The sequence below is a fragment of the Osmia bicornis genome, chromosome 11, assembly GCF_907164935.1.
Source record: "Osmia bicornis bicornis chromosome 11, iOsmBic2.1, whole genome shotgun sequence".
NCBI lineage: Eukaryota > Metazoa > Arthropoda > Insecta > Hymenoptera > Megachilidae > Osmia > Osmia bicornis.
In genome coordinates this window covers 1,915,795-1,939,507 of record NC_060226.1, presented here as the reverse complement: position 1 = coordinate 1,939,507, position 23,713 = coordinate 1,915,795, and the positions used below count along the sequence as shown (strand labels likewise).

The window sequence follows — 23,713 nt, the reverse complement described above, 5'->3', positions numbered from 1 at the left end:
AGCGAGTTTTATGAGCGGGGCAACGTGATTGGCGTGCACGTACTTTGGCTCGACTCTTCGACCAATCGTAGTTCACTAGCCGAATCCCTAGCTCCACCAATTGACGTACATCCTCTATGTAGAGGCGGTAAATCGTAAGCGAATCTGTTAAAGTTTTAATTGTTAATCGTAATTAATATCAAGGAAATAAAGGAAGTATTTCTCTTTTAAAAGGTTATATCGTTTTATAATTATATTTACAATATTTAATCTTACGGTACAGTTATACAGTTATACATTCATAATACCTTACATTAAAAGTCACATTTTATTAGGTTAATTTGCAATACTCAGATCGCAATTTAAGACCAAGGGCAACAGGAGCAACAGTACTTAACCAACTGACTAATTTATTTTTGCTAGAAAGTAATTAATTTCTTTTGTTATTCGTCTCTATTATTATTCTAATAAATAATTAATTACTTACCTTGTACTTGTAATTTGTAAGAGTTCCTGAGACATACAAGGATGCAGATATAAAAATGGAGTATTTAATATCGGATGTATTGCTTGAGACAATTCTGTATACTTCAATTCCGCATCGGGAATAAGTGATTGTGCTTCTTCCATAGATATTGGATTAATCCCAGGAAAATCTACGGGAATTAATTATACGGCTTTATAATCGGTTTTGGAATAGAAATATTTCAAAAAAAAAAATTGCAATTTTAATTCGAAAAGTATGTTTCAGTGCACGGCATTGTCATAAAACATTTCCTTTGTTTCTCGTATCTTTCTCCTTCAGTCACTCTTTATCCCTTTGCTGACTTCTTAGCCTAGTTTAAGATAGGGTACAATCGAAGGAACAATCAGCATTACGTCGCCTGCGATTTTCAACAGGCTGTACATACCAGATTAAGGTCTAGTGGTGATCAGGGAGCGATTGTAATGGAAGTTTCATATTTTGATGAATAGATGTTAAAAAATTAACGACATTCACGAAATACCTTTAAGAACGAATCGTAACATCACAAAATATAAACGAAGTGGAAGGGGTGTTTTTGTCTAGCACTTTTCTTTCAATTACTTAATGAATAATCACGTGTTCACCTGATTTCCAGCCATTAAAATATAGTACTGGAACACCGTAGCTCATCGACCACAATACATGATGTTCGGTAACCAATGGTATATCGATTGAAGAACTGGCTTCAAATGGATCTTGTTTTAAAATGAAGTTCAAATCATCTGTAAACTCGTTATTTTTCGATGTTGAATAATCGTTCAACTCGCTAATACTTGAGATAAATTGCTTTCTCTGTCGAACAATATATACTTCCCCAGGAATATTCTGTAAATCATGCATATGATATGAAAGTTTCCATTTTCACTTTCATCTGTTGACAAACTTTGATCAAGTTACTTGATGCATTCACCTTGTTACCTCGCAGTTCCCATCCATCAGAGAACTGACTCGACATCTGTGTAAAACTTTCGGCATTTTCAACAAATTCCTCCCACGTAATCGTACCTGGACCGTCCATCGGTACTTAACGAACTAAACAAAAAGGATAACAATTTCTTGTATGTTCGTTAATTACTAGTCCTTACAGTAATTAACACATTACTTTATTATTAAATTTAATATACATTTTGTGCCTTTATGCATAGTTTTGACGCTTTTGGAATGTTTGTTAAAAAGAGGTAGTAGGTGGAATCATTTATTTTAAATTTCCAAGTTCTACCACTGGCTCCTGTGCGATGAAACCCGCTCGACATAACGCAGTATAGCACACTGATTGAAACGCATAAGCATTAACAACAGTGATGTCTTTTAAGATCCCAAGAAATTGAGGTACAATGAAAAAACAATACAATTTTACTTTGTATTGTTCCTAAACAAAAGTAGGAAGTTTTTCTTTTTGTCATATATAATTGTATTCATTAGGTGGAGAACTTTGGAATAGTTGAAGGCAATGAGCTAAAGCTTAACAAATAGAATTATGAAATAACAAGGATCCTTAAAATTATTTCTCATTTTTCATTGGTATTCGAAAATTAACGCATTAATTTCAGAATGAAATTGTGTGAGGGGAAGCTGTACACCCGAAGGAATGGCTTGTCTCTTTTCTGTCCGACCCCTCGACGTTCAGTCAATTGTCGGCTATTTTGCATCGGCAATGTTCGGTTCTGTTCGGTGATCGCCGCTGTCGGTACATGCGCTTATAGGCTTGTAATAATGTATGCGTGCCATATACATAGGGACAGGATAACTCGCATGCAGCAATCGGCAGCCAATAGGGTGTAGAGTTGTAATCAGGAATGTAGCAATTTATTTTGTTATTATTGCTGTGAATATATTGGAAGATAATTTTCTTTAAATATATATTTATGCTTTTACAAAATTCTGATCTATCGATGATCTTTATCTTTCTATACGAAAACTCAGAATGTTTTTTGCAAGGAAATAAGCAAAACTAATGGATTCAAGCATACCCCCACGATAGGAAAGGATATAGGACAATTTAGATGAAATACCTGACTGTTACTGCTATTTAAAAAAAATATTATTACAATAATTGCTCGGATACAACATACTGAAAACGAAGAAGGTATCGAAGTCACTTATTAAAATAAAGCCAACTTACGTACGCTACTGGCGTGAAAAGCAATAGCTGCGCGCGCAGCTGCTATAAACCATTCGCGAGACAAGGACCAACCGTAAGAAGGAGAGTGACGGAGATAACCAATGCTTCCCGTGCCGTGAGTACGTGTACGGGAGAACTGCGCGTACGCTGAGTACGAAACACACTTCCGAACTTGTGCGTATTTATACAAAAATAATTTCATTCGTGTAGCCTGCACGTGTGTAAAATTGACACCGTGCTTCGCTTCCGTTCACTATAGTATCAGTAGATGTTACGAATAAAAAACGGAACAGAAACGGATTCGTCGATACGGAAGTAAGAAGCCGCGTCGACGTATACGCGTGAAAGATTTGGGCATCGGTGTGTCACCGTGTTCACGAAGAAGTAAAGCGCGAGTGTATCCGTCTGTCTGTCTCTATCTTTAATGAGGTGAGGCGGGATGAGGTGAAGCGTTGTGAGGAGAAGTGAGGTGAGCGGTAAACCGAAGCTGAAGAGAGTGAAGTGACCGAGCGTAACTACGGTATCGCGGTGAGAGGACGCGTCTTCGTTTCTGTCAAATTACAAAACGCGAGGGTACAGAAACAGGTTTGATAATCAGTGAAAGAATCGAAGAAAAGAAAACGAGCGAAGTGAGCTATCGCAAGGGAAAAAAGAAGAGTGTGAAGTCTGTGAACGATGACGGCGTGCGTTCGTTCCGCGGTCATGCGTTTGCAATTCGCTGAGCCATGATACGGAATACTGTGTTTAGTATAGGTTACTGGTTGACGTGTGCGACCAAACAAAAAATAATTTTCATTATCGGCTCGTTCATTTTTCCGTGAAATGATGTGCACATTTTCCTGATTCTTCGCTTGGGACTACAAACATTCACGGGTACATTTACTTATACTCAATTTCGAAAAACAATATCATGTCGTCTTGTCATGTTTATATTGTGCGACTAGATGACATTTATACTTGACGTACAATTTATTTTATACTCGTTCACTTTTAATCTCGTTTGGGGCCAGTAATCTAATTACATTTCATAGAAAGAAAGTGCAGAGAAAAACTGTCAGGGCCGGCCTGGAGATTTCGGGGGTCCGAGGCGAGCTCCGAAAAAGGGCCCCTTCACATATATGACATAAAAAAAATACCTCAAATAAAATTTATAAAATTAACATTAAAGCTTGTATACCTAATTAATATTCAAGTAAACATTACTCTTCTTGCATTCTTAGACGCAAAATCGTCTTATGGGGGCCCTAGGCGGCCACCCAGTCTGCCTAGGCCCAGGACCGGCCCTGAAAGCTGTCATGATAAAGACGCGGGAACTTTTGATCCTACAATTGTATACAGTACTTATACAATATTTAAAAGAAAAATAGCTCTCAAATTGTATCGTAAGATGATCGGTATCGGTTTCTTTGTAATTACTAGATGTCGCTAATATCTATTTCAAAGGGGTTTGAGGTAATTAACATTAGTTTTATTCTATTTCTGCAAATAACATGTTTGACTGTTAAATTCGTAGGACGCCGATAGGTGATGGAAATTACAAGATAGGAGGACTCGTGCGTAACAAGATATATTTGAGAACTGTAATAAAAGAATAATTGGAAATGTGTATACAGTTTGACATCCATGCAAGGAATGAGAGAGTACTTATACCCCGCATATAATCTGACGCTGACGGAAACTAGGGAAAAGTTACTATATATCTAATTCGACTTTCTACCATATGGCGGCGTTTTAATCGTTCTTGATGCTTGCCACCACACCGGTCATTCGCATATCGCCCTCTACGATACTACTCCTAACAATTCAGTTCTTCCTTTTCCCCGTTCGTGCGGGATCAACAGTGTCGGACATTACTAGTTGGGACGAAACAGTGGTTCTGTTTACACTGGAAAAATTGACAGTCTTCAAGGATGTATGCGAAGGGGAAGGGGTCAACGGTACCCTCGGATTCTCAAGCAAGAGAAAAGTACGTATTATTTGAATCGCACGATATAATATTATAAGAAATGATCGAAAAAAAGTCAAAGAAAAAAAATTTGCCGATTGATCGACCAGTGACTCCATTTTTTTTTTTTCTTTACACCGAGCGTGCGTACAGGTATTGGTCGGTCCAAAACAGGGGATTCGGATTCGACGAGTAATTCCGGCATTACTATCCGCTCTCGATGTTAACATACATTACAATGAAAACATCTAACGTAGAAACTTGTAAGATTTCTTGTCACTCGAAGAACCTTAAATGACATTTAATTTAATTTTCATTGATCTATACATAAATTGACCTTTACCGGATAATACAGTGGAGACATTTATGAATCGAGTTGTTTACTTAACTGTCCTGTTTGCAACCTGCTTTCTCGTAAATTCGCCTGAACGGTGTGCTATGACTCACTAGAATCACTTGTCTCGGAAACCAGGCCGATTCGGCGCCATGTTTTTATCATTTGCAACCAAGTAGTTTAAGCAAAATATTAGTACCGTGACATTTCCCAAACGGTACTATTTTGTTTACACAGTATAATTATAATATCCTTGCGTAGATATGAAATTGTATCGTACATACAGATATAAATATTTCAATATAAGTGTTTCTTAAATAAAATGATTATTATTTTATATAGGTTTTTTTTAAATAATAGTTTTTCTTAAATTTATGACCAACATTGATAAAATTTAATTAATTACTGAAAAAAGGGATCAATCTCTTAAAATGTATTAGAATAATTTATCAAAATACAATAGATTATGTGTACATGTTGTTATTAAAAAATTATTTTTAATATTTCAGGTTAGCCTTGTACGTGTATGAATATTTATTACATGTTGGCGCACAAAAGGCAGCACAGACATTTTTATCAGAGGTAAACATTTTAAGTTATCTTATGAATTTGATGAAATTTCTGGATAACCTAATTACTGTAATTATATTTTTGTTACAAGTGTATTATGTTTTTTTTTTATATATAGATACGATGGGAGAAAAATATCACACTTGGAGAACCACCTGGGTTTCTACATTCTTGGTGGTGGTAAGTATTATCTGTTACATTAGTTTATAATAATGGAAATAATCAAAGCATATTTGAAGAAGAAATTACAGTTCTAATTAAACCTATTACTTTAACACATTTCAGTGTATTCTGGGACTTGTATTCAGCGGCACCAGAGCGGCGGGAGTCTTGCGAACACAGTAGCGAAGCTAAGGCATTTCATGACTACGTTAGTATTATTTTATAACAATACAATTATACTTCTACTGCAAATATATGGAAATTTTAATATACAAATTTTCTGTTAGCAGGGTTTTGTAAACAGTGGTTATGGAGTCAATGGTATTGCTCATGTAAGTTACATTATATTCATTTTAATATGTTTAATTATTTAGCACTTCTTGCATTGATGATCGTTTGAACATATGTTAGTTTTTGTATACTTCTAAAGTATAGTGTTACAAATTCTAAAAGTTGCGTGTGAAAGTGATATTTAGATAATGTAATTAATTATTAGATAACAATTTGGTTGTTAGATAACTATAAGATGATTACAGAACGCTGGTCCAGCACCTTCCCCCATAGGACAAATGCCACCCAATGATGGCATGCCTGGTGGTCCAATGCCCCCTGCTTTCTTCCCAGTAAGTTTTTTACATTTTTAAACTATTAATATGTTTATGTTGTTTAATTTATTTAATTATTTATACTTAATACATTAAAGGATAATGAAGTATTAATTTATTTGTTTTGTTAGCAATTTATTTCTTAAACGGGAAGAAAAGTACAAATTCTTAATTTTTTTTTATTGTTATGTTTCTTTTAAAATTATCTGTATATGAATTTTTACATTTTTCTGTTGTGATATATATAATAATTAATACATCTCTGTGGAACATGTCTATTTTATTCTAAAGAATATGTCTATGTACATCATACATACATGTGTATATGTATACATGAAGGGGAGAATAGAAGAAAAGATGGTATTATATAAATAGTGTGTTTTACTCAAAAGATACAATAATATCTCTAATTGAAATATTTAGGAAGAGTACATTACAAATTATTGAAGTTATAAATAGTAATTTGGTCTTTAAGTATAAGGAGGAAGAAAGATTATCGTAATATTTAACGAAATCAGACATGTTGACTGTATATAAACACATATCACAAGTACTTACGTGTATATACATAAATATGTATAAATATCTGTTACCATTGTTATGCCTAGTTACAATTCTCATTCATTATAGTTCTACACTTGATTCAAAGCTTTTAAACGTAATCATTATAGATTTCGGATAACAGAAATTCAAAGTATATTATAGAGAATATCATATTTTAAACTAATATAAAATAGGAAATATTTATATAAAAATAAAATAATTTTCGTTAATAAAATACAACTATAGTAAGTTACAGAAAATCAATAGCTTATTTACAATAGTATCACAACAATATTGTCCAACATATTTTGTATCCTATTGTATTCAGTTGATATACTATATGACAGTAGCGTTTATAATTATTATAAAGATTTCTTTTACATGTGAAAAATCCCTTTTAATCACTTTCAATCAATGTGAAATGTACACAATCTAATTTAACATGTATTAGTTTTGAAACAAGTGTACATTCAGATAAGATTCTCATGTCATGCTTGTCTACACTGTATCTATGTACTTATTTTCTCTCTGCTATGTATCTAACACTTGTATGTGCGTTCCTCTACCATTTTCACTCTCGGATGTCCTTTCTGCATACAGCAGGTTTCAGAAGTTTACCAACAAAGAGTTGTATAGATGTTAGACAATAGTTTTAGTTTTAATATTTTTAATACTTGTATAGTAGGTATATAAATGATAGTGTTTTACCTTGTGCTGACTTAATTTTCGTGCAAAAGCATTATAACAAATATTCTCTAATAATATAATTTATTTCCGCGTATGAAACGTATTTAATATTTTAAGATATCACACAGTTTATTGATCTGTTTTAATATTTCAATAATAAATGTTACAGTTTTTAATAAAAATTCTATTAATGGAAGCATGTAACGATATTTAGGATAATATATTGATTTTATCTTATTGTACATATATGTCAGCTAAGGTCACACTCTTTCAAACATCTAACATATCTAACATAAAAGCCTGCTTAGATAGTAGTTTAGTATTCAGTACAAGCGGTCCACGAACTGACACATTTATTTATATCGTGGATTGTTTTAAATATATCTTACAAGTACATGTGTCTTAAAGATGATTGATAAAATCAATCTGGAGAGACATTCTCGTTGACCGCTTACAACTATATTGAAATAACAACATATGTAGGTGAATAAAATCTGTTAGATATGCATATATTGCTTGGTCAAACATTATCCTTCAAATCATTTTAAGCAAATGAAATTCAGACTAAGATAAAGATGACCAGGTTTCACTTTGAAATACATATCATTTCAATTGTATCATTTACTTTTTTTTTATTTCAAAGTGAAATGAGATATTCCTAGGCATTCGATATCAAATTCTTATTCTATGTATAAAGTGGTAATTACGAAATAATTAAATCATAATAAAACATAAATTTTCTATTATTTATATTTTTCGTAATTATAACTTAGAAATTTAAGGTGCTGACCAACATAGTATTAACACAATCATACCCAAGCCTTCTAGTCTAGCTGTTGCCTGGATCGCAGTGTTGCTACATGTCTGTCGTTTGCGTTGCTTGTTGCAGAACAACTCGACAATGCGACCATCTCCGCCCACACACCCCTCATCACAGCCATCCCCCCAGCACCCCCAGCCACCCCCGCCCCCACACTCGCAGATGATGTCCACTCAGGTAAGCCTCATTCAACACGTACACGTATCATTCGATCCACTCTCATTACACCATTATCATTCTGTACCTATGATTGTACGCTCAAAGTTGCTTCTTTTCCTATTAAAATTACTTCTACTTCACAATGTTCAATCCGTGTATTTAAAGTTGACCAGACAACACAAATAGGATGCATTAAAATTGCTTAAAACGAACATAGCGAATAATACTTCAATATATTTGTATAATTTGTAACACTCTATACATTGAGAACTAAAACTTACAATCACATATTTATTGTATGTTAAAAACACGTAATTTTAATTAAAAAAAATATATATATATATATAACATCAAAATTGTAAGGTAAGGATTTTCTAACATTGTAACTATGTAAAAAATATTAGCTATTACTGTTTCTATTGCAATGGCTTACTTTAAGGTAAGATTTGTTGTTAATGTACATCATAATTTACCTTATTATTTATTGAATATGAACCCTTGTTTGCAATCCTATTTGCACACCAATAATCTCACACATTCATTAAGTGCACTATGATGATTTTCATCAAAGCGCATATGGCCTAATATGTGATAAAATGCTTGTTGTGGCTGCCTGGTGTGTCAGTTTCGTGATAATCAGAAGAAGATTTAATATTTGGCGTTTTTTACCTGTGTGATCCTTCTTTAAGTCATCGTTTATTTAATGTATAAATTTCTAACTTGTTGCAGTTCATGGGTCCACGATATCCTGCTGGTCCAAGACCTGGAGTACGCATGCCACAAATGGGAAATGATTTTAACGGGGTATGTATAAATATTTTGTAGAAGCATCAATTTTATATGATTAATTTGAAACAATTATTTACATGTTGTTGTTTTTGTTCAGCCACCCGGACAACCAATGATGCCAAATAGTATGGATCCAACTAGGCAAGGTAAGGGCTCATTTGTATGCTAGATTCACATTGATTTTTTTTTTTCTGGCATTGACAATAATTGCGAGAGGAGAATGGCATAGACGCATGCATACCAAAAACCACACAGCAATAAATAAATAAGTAATTATTTAAAGTGGATTGGATTGCTGTGATGTGGAGTGGATTGGTTTTTGAATTGTCTAGTTACATGCAGTGGTGTAGTTTTTAAATTTATTAAACAATTACAATTAGTACTCCATATTTTATATAATTCAGTGCATAAACTAAATATTCCTGTTCTCCTTATTACATTAACAAGCAAATATGTAAACGTACAATATTCGAGACAGATCTAACGTTTTAAAAATAATATATATAAAAGAAACCAGATTTTACATATATATATATTCTCTGCGTTACTTCATTATTTAAGAATGTTTTGATTTTGAAATATTCTACAACATTTCTTACAATTCATTGTTGTACAGCATTGTATATAACATAAGAAATTGAATTACTTGATTAGTTATTGAGTGTTTTTCAGTAATTTTTATTTTAAAAATGAATGTAATGTTTCAATGATAGAAATTTAAAAGTTGCTTTTGCTAAACTTGCATTCTTGCATACGATTCATTAGTACATGCTGTAAACATATATTTTCACAGTTAAAATATATTTACAACTGTATTCACTATGCGACCGCAAAGTAACTAGACCTTACCGCCATCAACCTGACCTTACCTACCTGCCGTACTAATGTGTGCTCTTGTGTTCCTCAGGCGAAGCTGGAGAATTTGTAGGGTGGCAAGGTAGGAAGCAACCCAGCAACCAAATCACACTCACATGACTTAGTCAAGCCTAACTTTTATTTTTTCTCCTGCTCGTTTGAAAAAAAAAAAAAAAAAAAGAAAAAGAAAATTCCGTTTTCACATTTTATCAAAAAAATATGCACTAGCTTTGTTTCTTTGTATAATACTTGCTCACCCGATCTTGCATCTAGTTTGTCAATTGCAATTTAATGCGTTAGAAGACGTGTTTAATTTTTAACAAGAACATATTCAAAGCCAAAGTTTCATATGTAAATAATACAATATATTTCCAATAATACTGTTAACATATAACTACATGTAATGTATTGAACTTGTGGCTAACAAAATTGATCAACTTTTATATTACAAAACACTACAGTTGCTTCCTTTCATTTAAAAAATCATGCCAGTGTAAATTTTTCCACAACACGAGTACATAAAAATATTAAATTCAATTAATGCAAAAGTAATCAAGCACCAATTCAATACCAGTATCGCTGTATAATAATGTAATTCTTTATTTAAATAGGTAACAATTGAATGATTGTCTTGTTTGTTATGTATTCGCCATATATTGTGATGTTATATATTTCCGTGTCGAATTTGAAGCACAAAAACTTGTAAAAGTTATTTGCTAGTACTGTTTTCATCCTTTGCATGGGCTTTTGACTTCATTACTTCGTGTAGATGCACATTACCAATTCAGCATGCCATCCACTCGCTTTACTATATATTTGACTTCGGCAAAGCATGATTTAAATCTAAGAGATATTAAAATAAGGAATAAAATGTTATGAAATTACTTTATATTATAATAATAATAATAATAATAATAATAATAATAATTTAGAATTACATGATTTGCCGTTAGTCCAACAATTCACGATTAGCATTTAGTATATTAACATGAAACTAGAACAGTATTAATACTAATGTGTTCCGAGACATACAAATCAATGAATGTTTTTGTTGCCAGCTCCACCAGGTATGAATCCCATGAACCCGAGAATGAATCCTCCACGAGGTCCAGGAATGGGTCCAATGGGACCGGGAAGTTATGGGCCAGGAATGAGGGGTCCACCTCCTAACAGTAGTTTAGGCCCAGGAGGTCCGGGAGGACCGGGAATGCCACCAATGAGTATGGCGGGTGGTAGACAACAGTGGCAACCTAACACATCCACGGTACGTTTAAGATTATTTATTTGAATTCTATGATTGTAAAATAAATATTGAGATTGTGATGAGAATTTCGCTTTGATTTTAGCCAATGAATTATTCATCATCATCGCCGGGTAATTATGGAGGACCACCTGGTTCAACGGGTCCTCCAGGCCCAGGTACACCAATCATGCCGAGCCCACAAGATAGTAGTAATAGCGGTGGTGAAAATATGTACACCATGATGAAACCTGTACCTGGAGGAAATATGCCTGGTGTAAGTATATTTTGTCCTTGTTATTTTCTGCTCTACCTGTTGTGATCAATTGATACAAATTAAAACATATTATAATTGAGGGATAACAAATTAAAAGGCTATGTTTCATGTTATGTATCAGGATTTTCCAATGAGTGGGGGACCGGAAGGTGGTCCAATGGGTCCAATGGGACCTAACACAATGGGTCCTGTTCTGAACGGTGATGGTCTTGATGGAATGAAAAATAGTCCGGCTAATGGTGGCCCTGGAACACCACGAGAAGACAGTGGAAGTGGAATGGGTGACTATAATCTGGGTGGTTTTGGAGGTCCTGGTGAAAATGTAAGTATTAGTAGGTTTTTTAACAATTCTCAAATCTATGGCAGTTACTCGACGTGTTAGTATGGACTTATATGTATTAATTTTTGTTAAATATTTAATAAACAATCAAATTTCATAAATTTTTGATTAACTGTTTTTTATAGTTTATTTCCTAACGCTTTGATTCTATTTTTAAAAGGATTAGATTAATATTACCTGAAATTCCTTGTTGCACTTTTGCAAAGAATAGTGATAGTTTAATAATATTGTGCATATTATGTTGATAACATGGGCTTATTTGATATTGATCATTAACTTAAATATTAAGATCTTAAAGTTTTATTGAAAACCTGTTTCTAACACGTGTTTGTATTAAATGATTAGATGGCGATCGAAAACCATATAAGTCCATATCGGAACCTACCTTTCTTCTAATTATTCGGCAATTAACAGATTCAGGTGCTTCCATCAGTGCGTCAATTACTTATATATCTCATTCAAATAATTTGGGTTTTATTACATTAGAGGGCTTATCCACAAGCTTCAATCAACTTGGTTAATGCTTATCTAAAGTATCAACATTTTTACAAAAATTCGTCATGTCGTATTTAATAATATAGGCTTTTTGGGAAATTTAATTTAGATTACCCACTTGCATCTAATGTTGTTGTAACTGTTTGGCTCAATATGTATCTAACTATTATCATACTAACAGTATGGCTAATGATGCAAACACAAAGTGGGCATAAAAATCATGAAACGTTTAAATGCATATGCAATACAAGTTATGTATAGTATGTCTTATATATCAGCAATATAATTAAAAAATATGCGATAGCTTTGATAATTTTAATTGAATTCTTATGAAACGTTTCAAGGTTTTTTTACTCACTTTATATTTAAAGAACAGTATGGAACAACTTTCGTACAATAATATAGAAGATACTTCATAAAGTGTATCGTGAATGATAACAAAGATTCTTAAGCTAATATGATGATTTTTGATTGAAAACTTAGAACATTTGATCAAGCTTGGCAGTCATGTGATAAATTTTATTGAAAATACATTTCACTAATTCAGTGTGTGTGGAAAGAAACACAATTCCATACGATAATCGTGCTATGCAATCAAGTAGCTAGTAACTAATGATCATTTGTAATCAGAAATCGTTTGGTTTCAAGCTAACGAATCTTTTTATTTCTTATCAGGTGCGATACGCTTTACGAGAGACCTTATATAGTATAGTATAATCGACTTCCTTAACGAACGCGTAAATACGGTATTCTTTTTTTTTTTTTTTTTCAATCTTACGTTGTTGTTTCGGATTATGAGTAGGTTTTTGAATCGAAAGGATAATCAGTAATCTCGCACGTGCGCCTTCTGTATTCCCGACAGTTTTTTTAAAAAGTCAAGTCGCCTTGGATCCAGCCCCGAGTTCGTAGATGCCGTAGATTTCCGGTTAATCACACGCAATGTGGAAAAGGATCATACAGAAACCCCGAATTTTAAGTACACGTGCGTTGTTCACGTGGTACGCGATTCGTAAACGATTTTGTCAGTGGCTCAAGCACGATTATTCGCTCGTTAACAAGGATAGATAACGAAATATTCGCGAGTACACATTAATCACTCCTAATCAATTAGGTTAGCATTTAAGTGCTCATTACGTTACTATTAACAGAACTTATAATACTTTGAATCATGATTATTACATGCGCGCGCGCAACATACACTATATAAATATTTAAAAGTATATATATATACACGTTACATATATATATGCTTTGCTAAATACTCACAAGGTTGCAGATTAGGATTTTTTTTTTTTTATTAATTTCTTTCTTTATTTTATTATTTTTTTTTTTTATACGAATATTTCTATACATTTTATTATTGACAATACGATATCATTTTTTTTATCGATTCGTGTCAATGCTATCGTTTATTATTTATATTTATTTGAACATTAGCTTGTAAGCAAAGGTGCCTGAAAAACACGAACTACTGTGATTATCAATCGCATAATTGTTAATCGATTTCTAATTCTGTTTTCTATCCTATCCTATTTTTTTCTTTTTTATTTTTCTTTTTTTTAATTCTATTTTTTTTTCTTTTTTTTTTGCTTTTGGTTTACTGTTTTTCTATTAATCGCACCGCTAGCTTGCCGGCTAGCAACTGGCTTATTTTTCATCCCATTATAGAGTTAGAATTCTGTCAGTATTAGATTAGAGATCCATGACAGGTAAGAGGTAGTCATTGTTGTTGAAGTATTTCAAATTTCGCGCGTGTTCTAATTGATCGCCGATGAAGGTGATTTCAAAATTCTTAACTTGAATCGTTCGAATAGAATGAAACTCTGTAATGAGGTGATTAAATTAGCCGAACTCAGACCGAGTCCCTCCACTGTTTGCTCAGAAAATTCACTACTGATAGAATCAAGTTTGCGCACTATCTACTCGCAGCCATTAACATCGCAATACTTTGCGAATACTATCAACGAAATGTTAGATATTTAACAGGTGCAACTATTTCCGCTAGTGCCTTGGTTGAAAAAAAAAAAAGTATAAAGCACGCATATTGATGTGAAATGTTAAAGTTAACAACGCATACCAATCTAGTCATACGATTACACGATCGAACCTAACCTAAAGGCGACGGTTTTTAATCGAATTGAAAAGAGGTTCAAAGATATAGTCAAAACGCATTTGTATATACCGTTTGCTTTTGACACGTTGTTTCAACTATATTACTTCAACAATTCTTAATATGTATATTAAAGACCTAATAAACGGAATGATGAAAGCATAAATATTAACAAATACCATTTGCTTTAAAAAAAAAAACAACGAATCTTTCATGTAAGTTCCTATTAAAAATTAGTTAAAAAAAGAATCTTCATCGTGAAAAGTTCCTCTTTTAATCGATTTCTCCTTTATAAAAGAACAGCAATATTAAATTTCATTTTTAAGTAATATAATTATTTCGCCGAGTATTGCGAAGCGAATGGTCATGCGATTAACTTAACAAAAAAGTACTTGGAAAAAAAAGAAACTTATAAAGAAAATGTTATATATATAACGTGCGCATGATATATATTTAGACGCTATATATATAACGTAACCTATTTTTGTATGGAATAAGAGTCGTAGACGGTGTAAGTACTGAACCTAAATGAATGAGTGTGACAAAGAAAGAATAAAATATACGGGCCGATAAATAAAGAGATAATATATCGTGCGAACCTCCCGGAATCCATCCGTCCGTAATGGTTATAGGTCAGTACCGGACTATGCTGTGCTGCTGTTAGTTGTGTTAAAAATTAAACTTAAAATATTAAAAAAAAAAGTAAATAAATAAATAAATAGAAGTATTGATCGAATTATGTAAACGATACAAAAGAAGAGAGAAAGAAAGAGCGAGAGAGAGGGAGGGAGAGAAAGCGCCCATTGCGAGTGCATGCTCTGAGAGCACCGGCAAGATCGATCATGGTCTCGATGATTAATCAATAGTGTATTGTGACTTTCTCGAGATCGATTTTCTTGGTACTATGTGCCACATCTAAAGCTGGGTTTACATGTTCATGCAATTTGCAAAAACCTTAGCTTAGTTTGTTGGTTAATTTTTATAGACTACCATTTAATTGGTAGCAACTTACACCGTGTATTGTTTACAAGTTACCAAAGTGATAACGACGACTTATCAGCAGTTGTTGAATTTACTTACACCATTAATTACCAAAAATTGACTCTGTTACGGGACGGTTAATAATTCCCCATGAACAATTAAAAAAAAAAATGCGGTTATGTTCGCGCCGTACCTAGAGAATATCGGCGCGCATGCGCTCAGCTTGAACATTTAAACGCGCCCAATTACTTGTTGCCAACTTCATAGAAATTTTCGCGCCTGACGATCTACTTGTTCAATTTCGATTGCACAGGTTATCTTACGCAAATTGCACGATCGTATAAACCCAGCTTAATTGCCATGCTGGAATCTTTAGTTACGTATGTTTCTCTCTTTCATACACATACATTCACACAACACAAAATTTAGAAATATACATTTTTAATATTTATGATACTATAATTTAATAAGCACTTTTTTGTAAGAAAAATCTCCCTGTACTGAACGTAAGAATTAGTCGATACTCGCGATTCTTCGATAAGTAATATATACAGTTAGTGAGGGGAAAAATTTTTCAAAGTTATTGACAGGAAATGGTCGGTAAACTAGTCGGACAATGTATATGTATTATATTTCTGCTGCTTCTTTTGCCAAATTTCAAGAGTAAAAGAAGACGTATTCAGCTTTCAATATTTTGTAATTATTATCGTTAAATATGCGAATGCTTGCCGTTGTTCCGGAGTGTTCACCGTGCCAATTAAGTGCGTATCTTTAATCGGAAAAAAAAAATAAAAAAATAAACAGAAAGCACATACACAAGAGAGATAACTTACGTTCGCTTGTACCAGCTTAGTAACATTTAATTGGTGTAAGACGTCGCGTTAAGTTTCGAGGTTGGAAAAAGAAAAAACTATGAAAGCACTATATTAATGGGATCATGCATATATAATTTCTCTCAGAGTACGGAGAAATACGTTTATCATGAGGAAATGTTAAACGTTCGTGATAAGACGCGCGTTCACGGGTTCGAAGTTCGAACGAAGAAAGCCAAAATAGGAGAGACAGAGAGAGAGAAAGGAAATTGTTAACGATGATAAAAGCAGTAGTCCATTTTTTTATTGCTTTGTAACACGACTCCGTCGTCGTGCGTTATAAATATTCGGTGAAAGTTCATTTCGAAGTATTCCGAGAGAGCGTGCTTCGATGAAATTATGCGTAAAACCGCACCATGGGTATAACTCTTAAAAACGTCGATTTAATTTTAAACAGAGGCCCACGTTGTAAGCCACGCACACACACACACACATACACACCTACACATACACACAATAACAAGTGAATACGGCGATAAAATATTACATTTATTAATATATGCCTAAGCCAGGGGAGATCGAGACAATAAATGTAAACCTGTTACACTGAGAATACTGCGTTTTTCTTTTTTATTTGCGTTCAATTTGCAGGGTGCTGGCTAATAGATTATTTATATATAACTATCATCCGTTTCCATGCATTTTCTTTTTTTACCGAAGCATTCTGTCCGAGGCACTCTAGTAATCACATGTCATTTGTGTTTCACATTGCTTGCGTTATCCTATGACGGTATTTCACGTTGATCGAAACCTAATTGATCTTCATAGTGTATTTTTATACAGACACCTTTCACCACCAACAAATAACAGCCTATCTGTCACATGTATTATTATTCTAATCATAGCAAACAATGTCTTTTAACACGATGCATAAGTGCTGTGCAATATGTGTCCTAACATCATGAAAAGGATGATTTGTAACTTCTATTGCATTCTAAAGCAACTTATGTTTATGTCCAATTAAAATATTTGGTTTTTAATTGTGCTTCAACGTCTACGTCATTAGTTATGTACCACTAATATTAACACCCGGCACTTGCTTGGAGTTAGTAACCAACACAACTGTGAACAGAAACTAACACATAGCACGTGCGAATTGATATAAATGTTAGGATTCTTCTAGCCAGGTGTTTCGATTAAATGAATTTATATACCGGTGTATTGTGGAACACAATGACTGTGATGTACTAAAATGATCAAGATCAAAAATGATAAATATATTATTTAAATGTCTTGTCGATTAGACGCTTAGAAACACGAAAGGAAAACACTGAAATCTGATAGCTGTATATAGTACTAGCCTGTACTGACCTGTAGCACATGGATGCGTGAGCGCAAAGCGATTGGTGGATTGCGAGATCGTATCGAGACACGATTCAAACGAAAAATTATTTAATCTGCCAGAGTTAAAGAAAAAAAAAAAAAAAAAGATAGCTAAGAACCCGTGATGGATGACACGTCGAGTTTCTCTAATTGCAATTTTTTCTTATCTCATAATATTTTTAATCGTTGCCGTTTATTCGGTGAGGTGTGCCGTGAGTTAGGGGGCAGGCAGCGCACACGGTTGGCGCAAACAAATTTTTTTTTTTTTACATTCGTTTTTTGATTTCTCTTATTTGTTTATTTATTTATTTATTTTTTTGCTCGATACGGGCTTCACTTTTTTTACGTAACGTCCATGTGTTGTGGGTCAGAGCGCCCTGGAGATGTGGAACCATACTTCTATCTTTACTTGCGGTTCCCGAAATCAAAACCGTTTCTTCCTAGTTCTTTCATATCCTCTCTTTTAAGTTTTGTGTTTCACGAGCCCAGCCCCTTCACGACGCACCGTCACCGCGCTGCGATATCTCTTTACGCAGCATTTCAACGTTTCTTAACCCGAGTTTTCGCTTGGGATCAGCGAATTACGATGAATTTCCTTCGCACCATTTACGATTTCTGGGTTCGAGTCATTTCTTTTGTTTTTTCTATGTTATAAACAACACTTAACGTTCCTGAAAACAGAAAAAAAAGAGAAAAAAAAAGGTGGCACTAATATAGTTACGCAATAAGATCACTGTATATCAGATATCTATAAGTGTTATTTTGCAGTACTTCTTTTTTTAAATTTAATATCCATGGTTCTACCTTAATTAAATACGATCAATACGATCGATTGTTAATTATTTGCTCTGTATGATTATGTTTGAAAATAGTTGGAGTACTTTAATACATATAAGTGCAAGGAAATTTACTCGGCTCGCTGATGAGACGCTGAAAGCGGGAAAAAAAAAAGAAACATTAAATAGTAGGCAAGGTATCACCTGATGGTGGACTTGCCAAACCTCTTACGTGTAACCGGCCTGGTGTTGGTTGATTCGCAGGATCAGACTGAGTCAGCGGCCATACTCAAGATCAAGGAGAGCATGCAGGAAGAGGCGAAGAGGTTTGAAAAGGATTCAGATCATCCCGATTATTTCATACAATAACTCGTCACGAGTCGTTGGGCCCCAAAAACCAAACTAACCTTTTAAAAGAAATCAAGTCGCAAATTAATCCTCCTATTCTCTTCCTTTAATCCAGAACTCCTCCTCACTGCACTTGTATTACACGATAATCTCCTTCATCTCCCCCCCCCTCTCCCACGAGCCACTAAAAAGATAATTAAAACTTACCAAAAAGCAAACAAAGTTGAACTCCGTGAGAGAAGTGCACAAGAGATAAGGTCGAAGAGATCATTTTTTTTTTTCCTCTTCGGAGATACGGAAAGGATTTACCGTATAAAGTAAAATTGACGAATCCTCGAGAGCACATGCGATCTCTTCGTATTTCGCGTTGACGTACATTCTTAGGCACACAGCTGTACATACATATTCAATCGTCGTCGATCGATCACATTTATCTGTGAATAGCAACGCTGATTTCGCCTGACTTTGAACATTACTCGAAGAAACGAAAAGAATGATTAAAAATTGAAAATATCGAAAATTTAGAATTTACTAGTACAACAGTGGTCGTTGTATATTTCCGTCGTAGTACTTTTTCGATATTTTCAATTATTTGTCCAGAGTAATATTCAAATTCGTTCGAATCTTTGTATGGTTTTATTACTTAACAATAATAGTCGAATATCCGTTGCTATTTACAAATCGGTACAAGTGTATCCGTTTCGACGTGATTTCTTTCTTTTTTCTTATTCCTGGATCCTTGTCTTCTACTCTCTTAGGAACCCTAATTTTATTTCCTAAAAACAATAAGTGCTTCCTTATTGGCTCTAAGTTAAAAGAAAACGCTATATTTTTGGTACAGTTCGATAAACGTTTAAACAATATGCGTAATGTTTTTATATGAGAGTAGTACCGTACATCTCCCTCCTCTTCTTCCTTATTTTTCTTCTTCAGCTTGCTTTGATGAAGTATATTTAAGCGACTCTGTTCGCGACGTTTCATCGGTTTCCTCGATTGTCGGTGCACAGCGAATAGTTTCAGCGTGTCGAAGAAAATATGTAACTGTGATATTGTAAACGTATTACGAGAAATAATGAAAATTGCATGATTAAACAGTTGATACCTTTAAAGTCAACAGATAACATTTGTACCGGAACATAAACCAAACTTACTCGGAAAGGGCGCCGTTTCCACTTACAGTGGGTCAGAAAATTATTCGCTCACCGTTTAAAACAGAATACCTCGTTTAAAATTGGAACAAATGACGTGAGGTTTCTCGAGAAACTATACAAATTAATTTACTAAGATATGTGCTTTTGACGTTTTAAAAAATTACAATTTGTCGAAATCGGGACAAAAATAGTAAAAGGCAAATTTTTAACTGTTTGCCTTTTATCTTTTACTATTTTTTTCCCGATTTCGACAAATTGTAATTTTTTATCTTAGTACATTAATTTTTATAGCTTCTAAAAAAGCCTCAAATCATTTGGTCCAATTTTAAACGGTGAGCGAATAATTTTCTGACCCACTGTATGTATAACTCTAGTTTGAAATAATCGAAACTCTTCGCATGCGCCTTTTGTGGAACGATTTTCGAAGCGAGATCGATCGATACAGCGATCGATATTCTCCTCAAAAAGGATATACTTGTGATTCTAGTAATAGGTTAGAACGTTACAGTTGATTTGTGAAGGTTCGAAAAATTCATGGTAATTTATCACCGAAACGAAATGAAATCCTCTAGAAAAGTGTTTTACAATAAACTATTTAAAAGGATTTTAAAAAGTACAAGAATTTCACAAATCATCTGGGATACGAGTTTTAATACTTCGTTCCGAACGATTGATCGATCTCGCGCAAGATTGTACGTCAGCGCATCGATTCGTGAGTATCGGTAACTTAATACCTGTACTCATTGTCATTGTGGTATCATTTATCGGTTATTCCTTCCGAGATTAAAATAAAAAAGCGACGATATCTTCCACAAACTTTGAACGATCCACAAGAATGCGTCTCTGTGCTTCTCAATAGAAGAATGCGATTTTAAAGAGGTCCCGGTAGATGCCAGTGTACGATTGGTCAACGATATCGATACGCGTGAGTTCTTAATTTATTTACAAGATGGAGTCAGAAACAAAGTGTATATCGATCGAGAATAATTTGTGTATGAAATTAATTCGATAACGTTGTCCATAACGATACATTAGCATTTATGGTGGGCTTCATGGGCATTGTCAATGTTCAGATACGTTGCAACTTCAGTCATATGCTGCACAAGTGGATCGATTTTTTAATTTAACTTCGAGAAGCGCACAGTATTGAAAGAAAAAAGGCTGCAATAACATTATTCCAAAGTCGGAACGCAGACACTCGGTTTCTAGCTGTAAAACTCTGTGTCCGAACGAGGGGAATCCGACGAAACGGTTCTCGAACATACGTTATAATTCCCTAAGATTAAATCCGCTACTGCGGGAATCCGGCCAGTGTGCGTCAATAAGTACACGTTAGACGAATTTTTCATTCGATACGATCGTCGTTTGTTGATTACGGATAGAGACAAATTATGTATATTATTTTTTTTTTCCATTATTTTCTTTCTTTTTGTTTCCCTTTTAATTTAGCATTATGATAACAAAGTTACGTTTATGTTCCTCAGAGACTTTGGAAGATTCGAATATCTGTATAGATAGAATAACAGAATCGATTTTGTCGAACCGGACATCCCGGTTTATCATTCGAGTACGAGTGTGTGTACCGAAGTAATATACGCGCGAACACGAATTCGTTACTAAAGGCGAACCAATTTTACGCGAGGGACAAACGTGTGAAACGTTAACCAAACAAGATGATACAAGAATCAATTCTACTATTGTTATTGTTGAAATCCATTCCTCGTTCGATGAAAAATTCGACGAAGCGCGATCAGTTGCCTCGTTTCAAAATTAATGGACAAGATTCGGCAAGTACCGAATTGTGAATTTATATTCGCTGTTTATTTCCTGGTTGTGCCTCGAATTCGGAAATGGCGGCATGTACATGCACACATGTATACTATTTCGGCGTATTATTGTAAATGTATAAGTTGTACAAACTGTCGAGTGCAATTCGGATTAAATAACCTATACGTTGGAATGCGGTGTTCCTACTACGCGCAGAACGTTGAAAGGTATTGAGATTCGTTTAAAAGAATCTTCTAAATGAAATTCTTTTATTTATATTAATTCCTTGTATGAAAAGAAATCGAAGAAGGAGATTTTTCAAAACCCAAGTGATTATTAGAAAGTTTTCGTAAACTATTTGTTTCTAATTATTATAACTTAATGTAAGTGAAAATATGTGTGTATATATATGTATATATACGAAGATATTTTCACTGAACGTTAGAATTTCGATACTTTTGTAAAACGTTCTGCTTTTACTTTTAATATAATATGTATTTAATATTTAGCGGATCGCGTGTTCGCAGAAAATTCGTACGTTCTTTAATTTTCTGTTGTTTCGTTTGTCTTTTGAAAAACAACCGATTCTATTCCACGACAAATGAAATGGCAAATTGTTTCTTTTTTTTGTACGAAATAATTTTGAAAAGTAGTTTATACTTTCGGTCGAAATTTTCGTATGAAATTGAAGAGAGAACGTTGCGTTAAGGTTAGACCAAAAAACTTTCGAATGAAATTAGCGTGTATCGAGTATCGATTGTTTTCTAACGCATAATCGATTAGGAACAGGTCACGATTTTGTCGATTATATCGAGCATAAGAGAAACTGTATATTGTTTAAAAACGGGAGTTTAAAACTCGTCGTAATTAGAATGAAATAAGCGAAAGAAACACGGTATCTCGTGTACCGATATTGTGCGTTGCGATTTCGTAATGTTAATTAGGAGTTTATCGTAAGTAAGGGTGTTAGGTTGGCGAGGAAATAATGATCGAGAAATTTTTTGAATCGATACTAGAAAACAGCCTAACCGACATCGATATGATACAGAAAATTTGATAGAGAAAAAATTAGGAATTCGATGAGCCGCCACCGCCCCCCTCCCCTCTACGAGTGTTTTCATTGAAAAATTAAAACGTAATTTCATTCTGTAAGTATTTACCTGTACGATGATTGTAACACTGACACGGGCTGTAAATCTCTGCGGCTGACCTCACGTATTCTTTAAATTCACGCATAATTATCGACATAATTATAGATACCTATTACGAGTATAGCATTCAAGTAGCAAGTAATAACGATAAAATAATGGAATAAATGTCATCTATCCTATCAAGTGTCAACGATGTTTTCTGTATCACACCTTTCATTCTCATTACGAAGAATGCGCTCGAAGAAACAAAGAGGTTCATTGGTTTGTTCTGTTTCGTTCACGGGTAAGTTAATGCTTCTTTTTTTTCTTTACGTTTATTTAAAAAGGTAATAATTCGTTCGCTCTAATAATTTTTTCTTATGAATAACAGAAATGCGTTCCAGCAATGCCTTAACCTTCAATCTATAATTATATTGATAGGTTGGAATACATTAACCAGTTAATATGAAAAAATAATGTATTTTCGACCTCATCGAATGAATTGGTTAATTGATGATGCAAAATATGAATATGAATTTCGAAAGTCGCCCAGGAATCACGTTTCTTCTGTTGTAATACTTTAATGAATGCAGATTTGGTAAGATTGTTGAATTACATATCACGTGACTGGACAGAGTAAAAACTGCTAGTTACACAAAAACAGGGCTAGGTTTGAGAATTATACCATTTTCTTTTTATACAGTGGGGCGCAAAATTCGCACACCGTTTAAAACAGAACACCTCATTTAAAATTGGACCAAATAACTTGGTTTTTTGAGAAGCTATAAAAATTAATTTACTAAGGTA

General features: G+C 33.8%; 2 protein-coding genes across 6 annotated transcripts; one reads left to right on the top strand and one right to left on the bottom strand.

The window, feature by feature from the left end:
* Window positions 1–623: 623 nt before the first annotated feature.
* LOC114877744 lies at window positions 624–2,714 on the bottom strand. The gene is made up of 3 exons (XM_029190708.2): window positions 2,628–2,714; window positions 1,416–1,537; window positions 624–1,330 (listed from the first exon to the last, which is right to left on the bottom strand). Exons 2-3 carry the CDS (start codon window positions 1,521–1,523, stop codon window positions 1,067–1,069), a joined length of 372 nt encoding a protein of 123 aa, XP_029046541.1. The 5' UTR covers window positions 1,524–1,537; window positions 2,628–2,714; the 3' UTR covers window positions 624–1,066.
* LOC114877743 (single-stranded DNA-binding protein 3) lies at window positions 2,663–23,106 on the top strand. Of its 5 annotated transcripts, none has more exons than XM_029190702.2 (15): window positions 2,663–3,500; window positions 4,141–4,593; window positions 5,416–5,488; window positions 5,595–5,656; window positions 5,762–5,846; window positions 5,929–5,970; window positions 6,175–6,261; window positions 8,363–8,470; window positions 9,182–9,256; window positions 9,339–9,387; window positions 10,149–10,178; window positions 11,155–11,360; window positions 11,443–11,613; window positions 11,735–11,935; window positions 18,775–23,106. In XM_029190702.2, the coding sequence occupies exons 2-15, from the start codon at window positions 4,538–4,540 to the stop codon at window positions 18,877–18,879; spliced, it is 1,350 nt and encodes a 449-aa protein (XP_029046535.1). In that variant the 5' UTR covers window positions 2,663–3,500; window positions 4,141–4,537; the 3' UTR covers window positions 18,880–23,106. The 5 variants fall into 5 exon arrangements, with proteins under 5 accessions (XP_029046535.1, XP_029046534.1, XP_029046539.1 ...); XM_029190701.2 differs by having other exon boundaries at window positions 5,926–5,970; XM_029190706.2 differs by lacking the exon at window positions 18,775–23,106 and adding an exon at window positions 13,311–13,381 and having other exon boundaries at window positions 5,926–5,970.
* The last annotated feature ends 607 nt before the right edge of the window (window positions 23,107–23,713 follow it).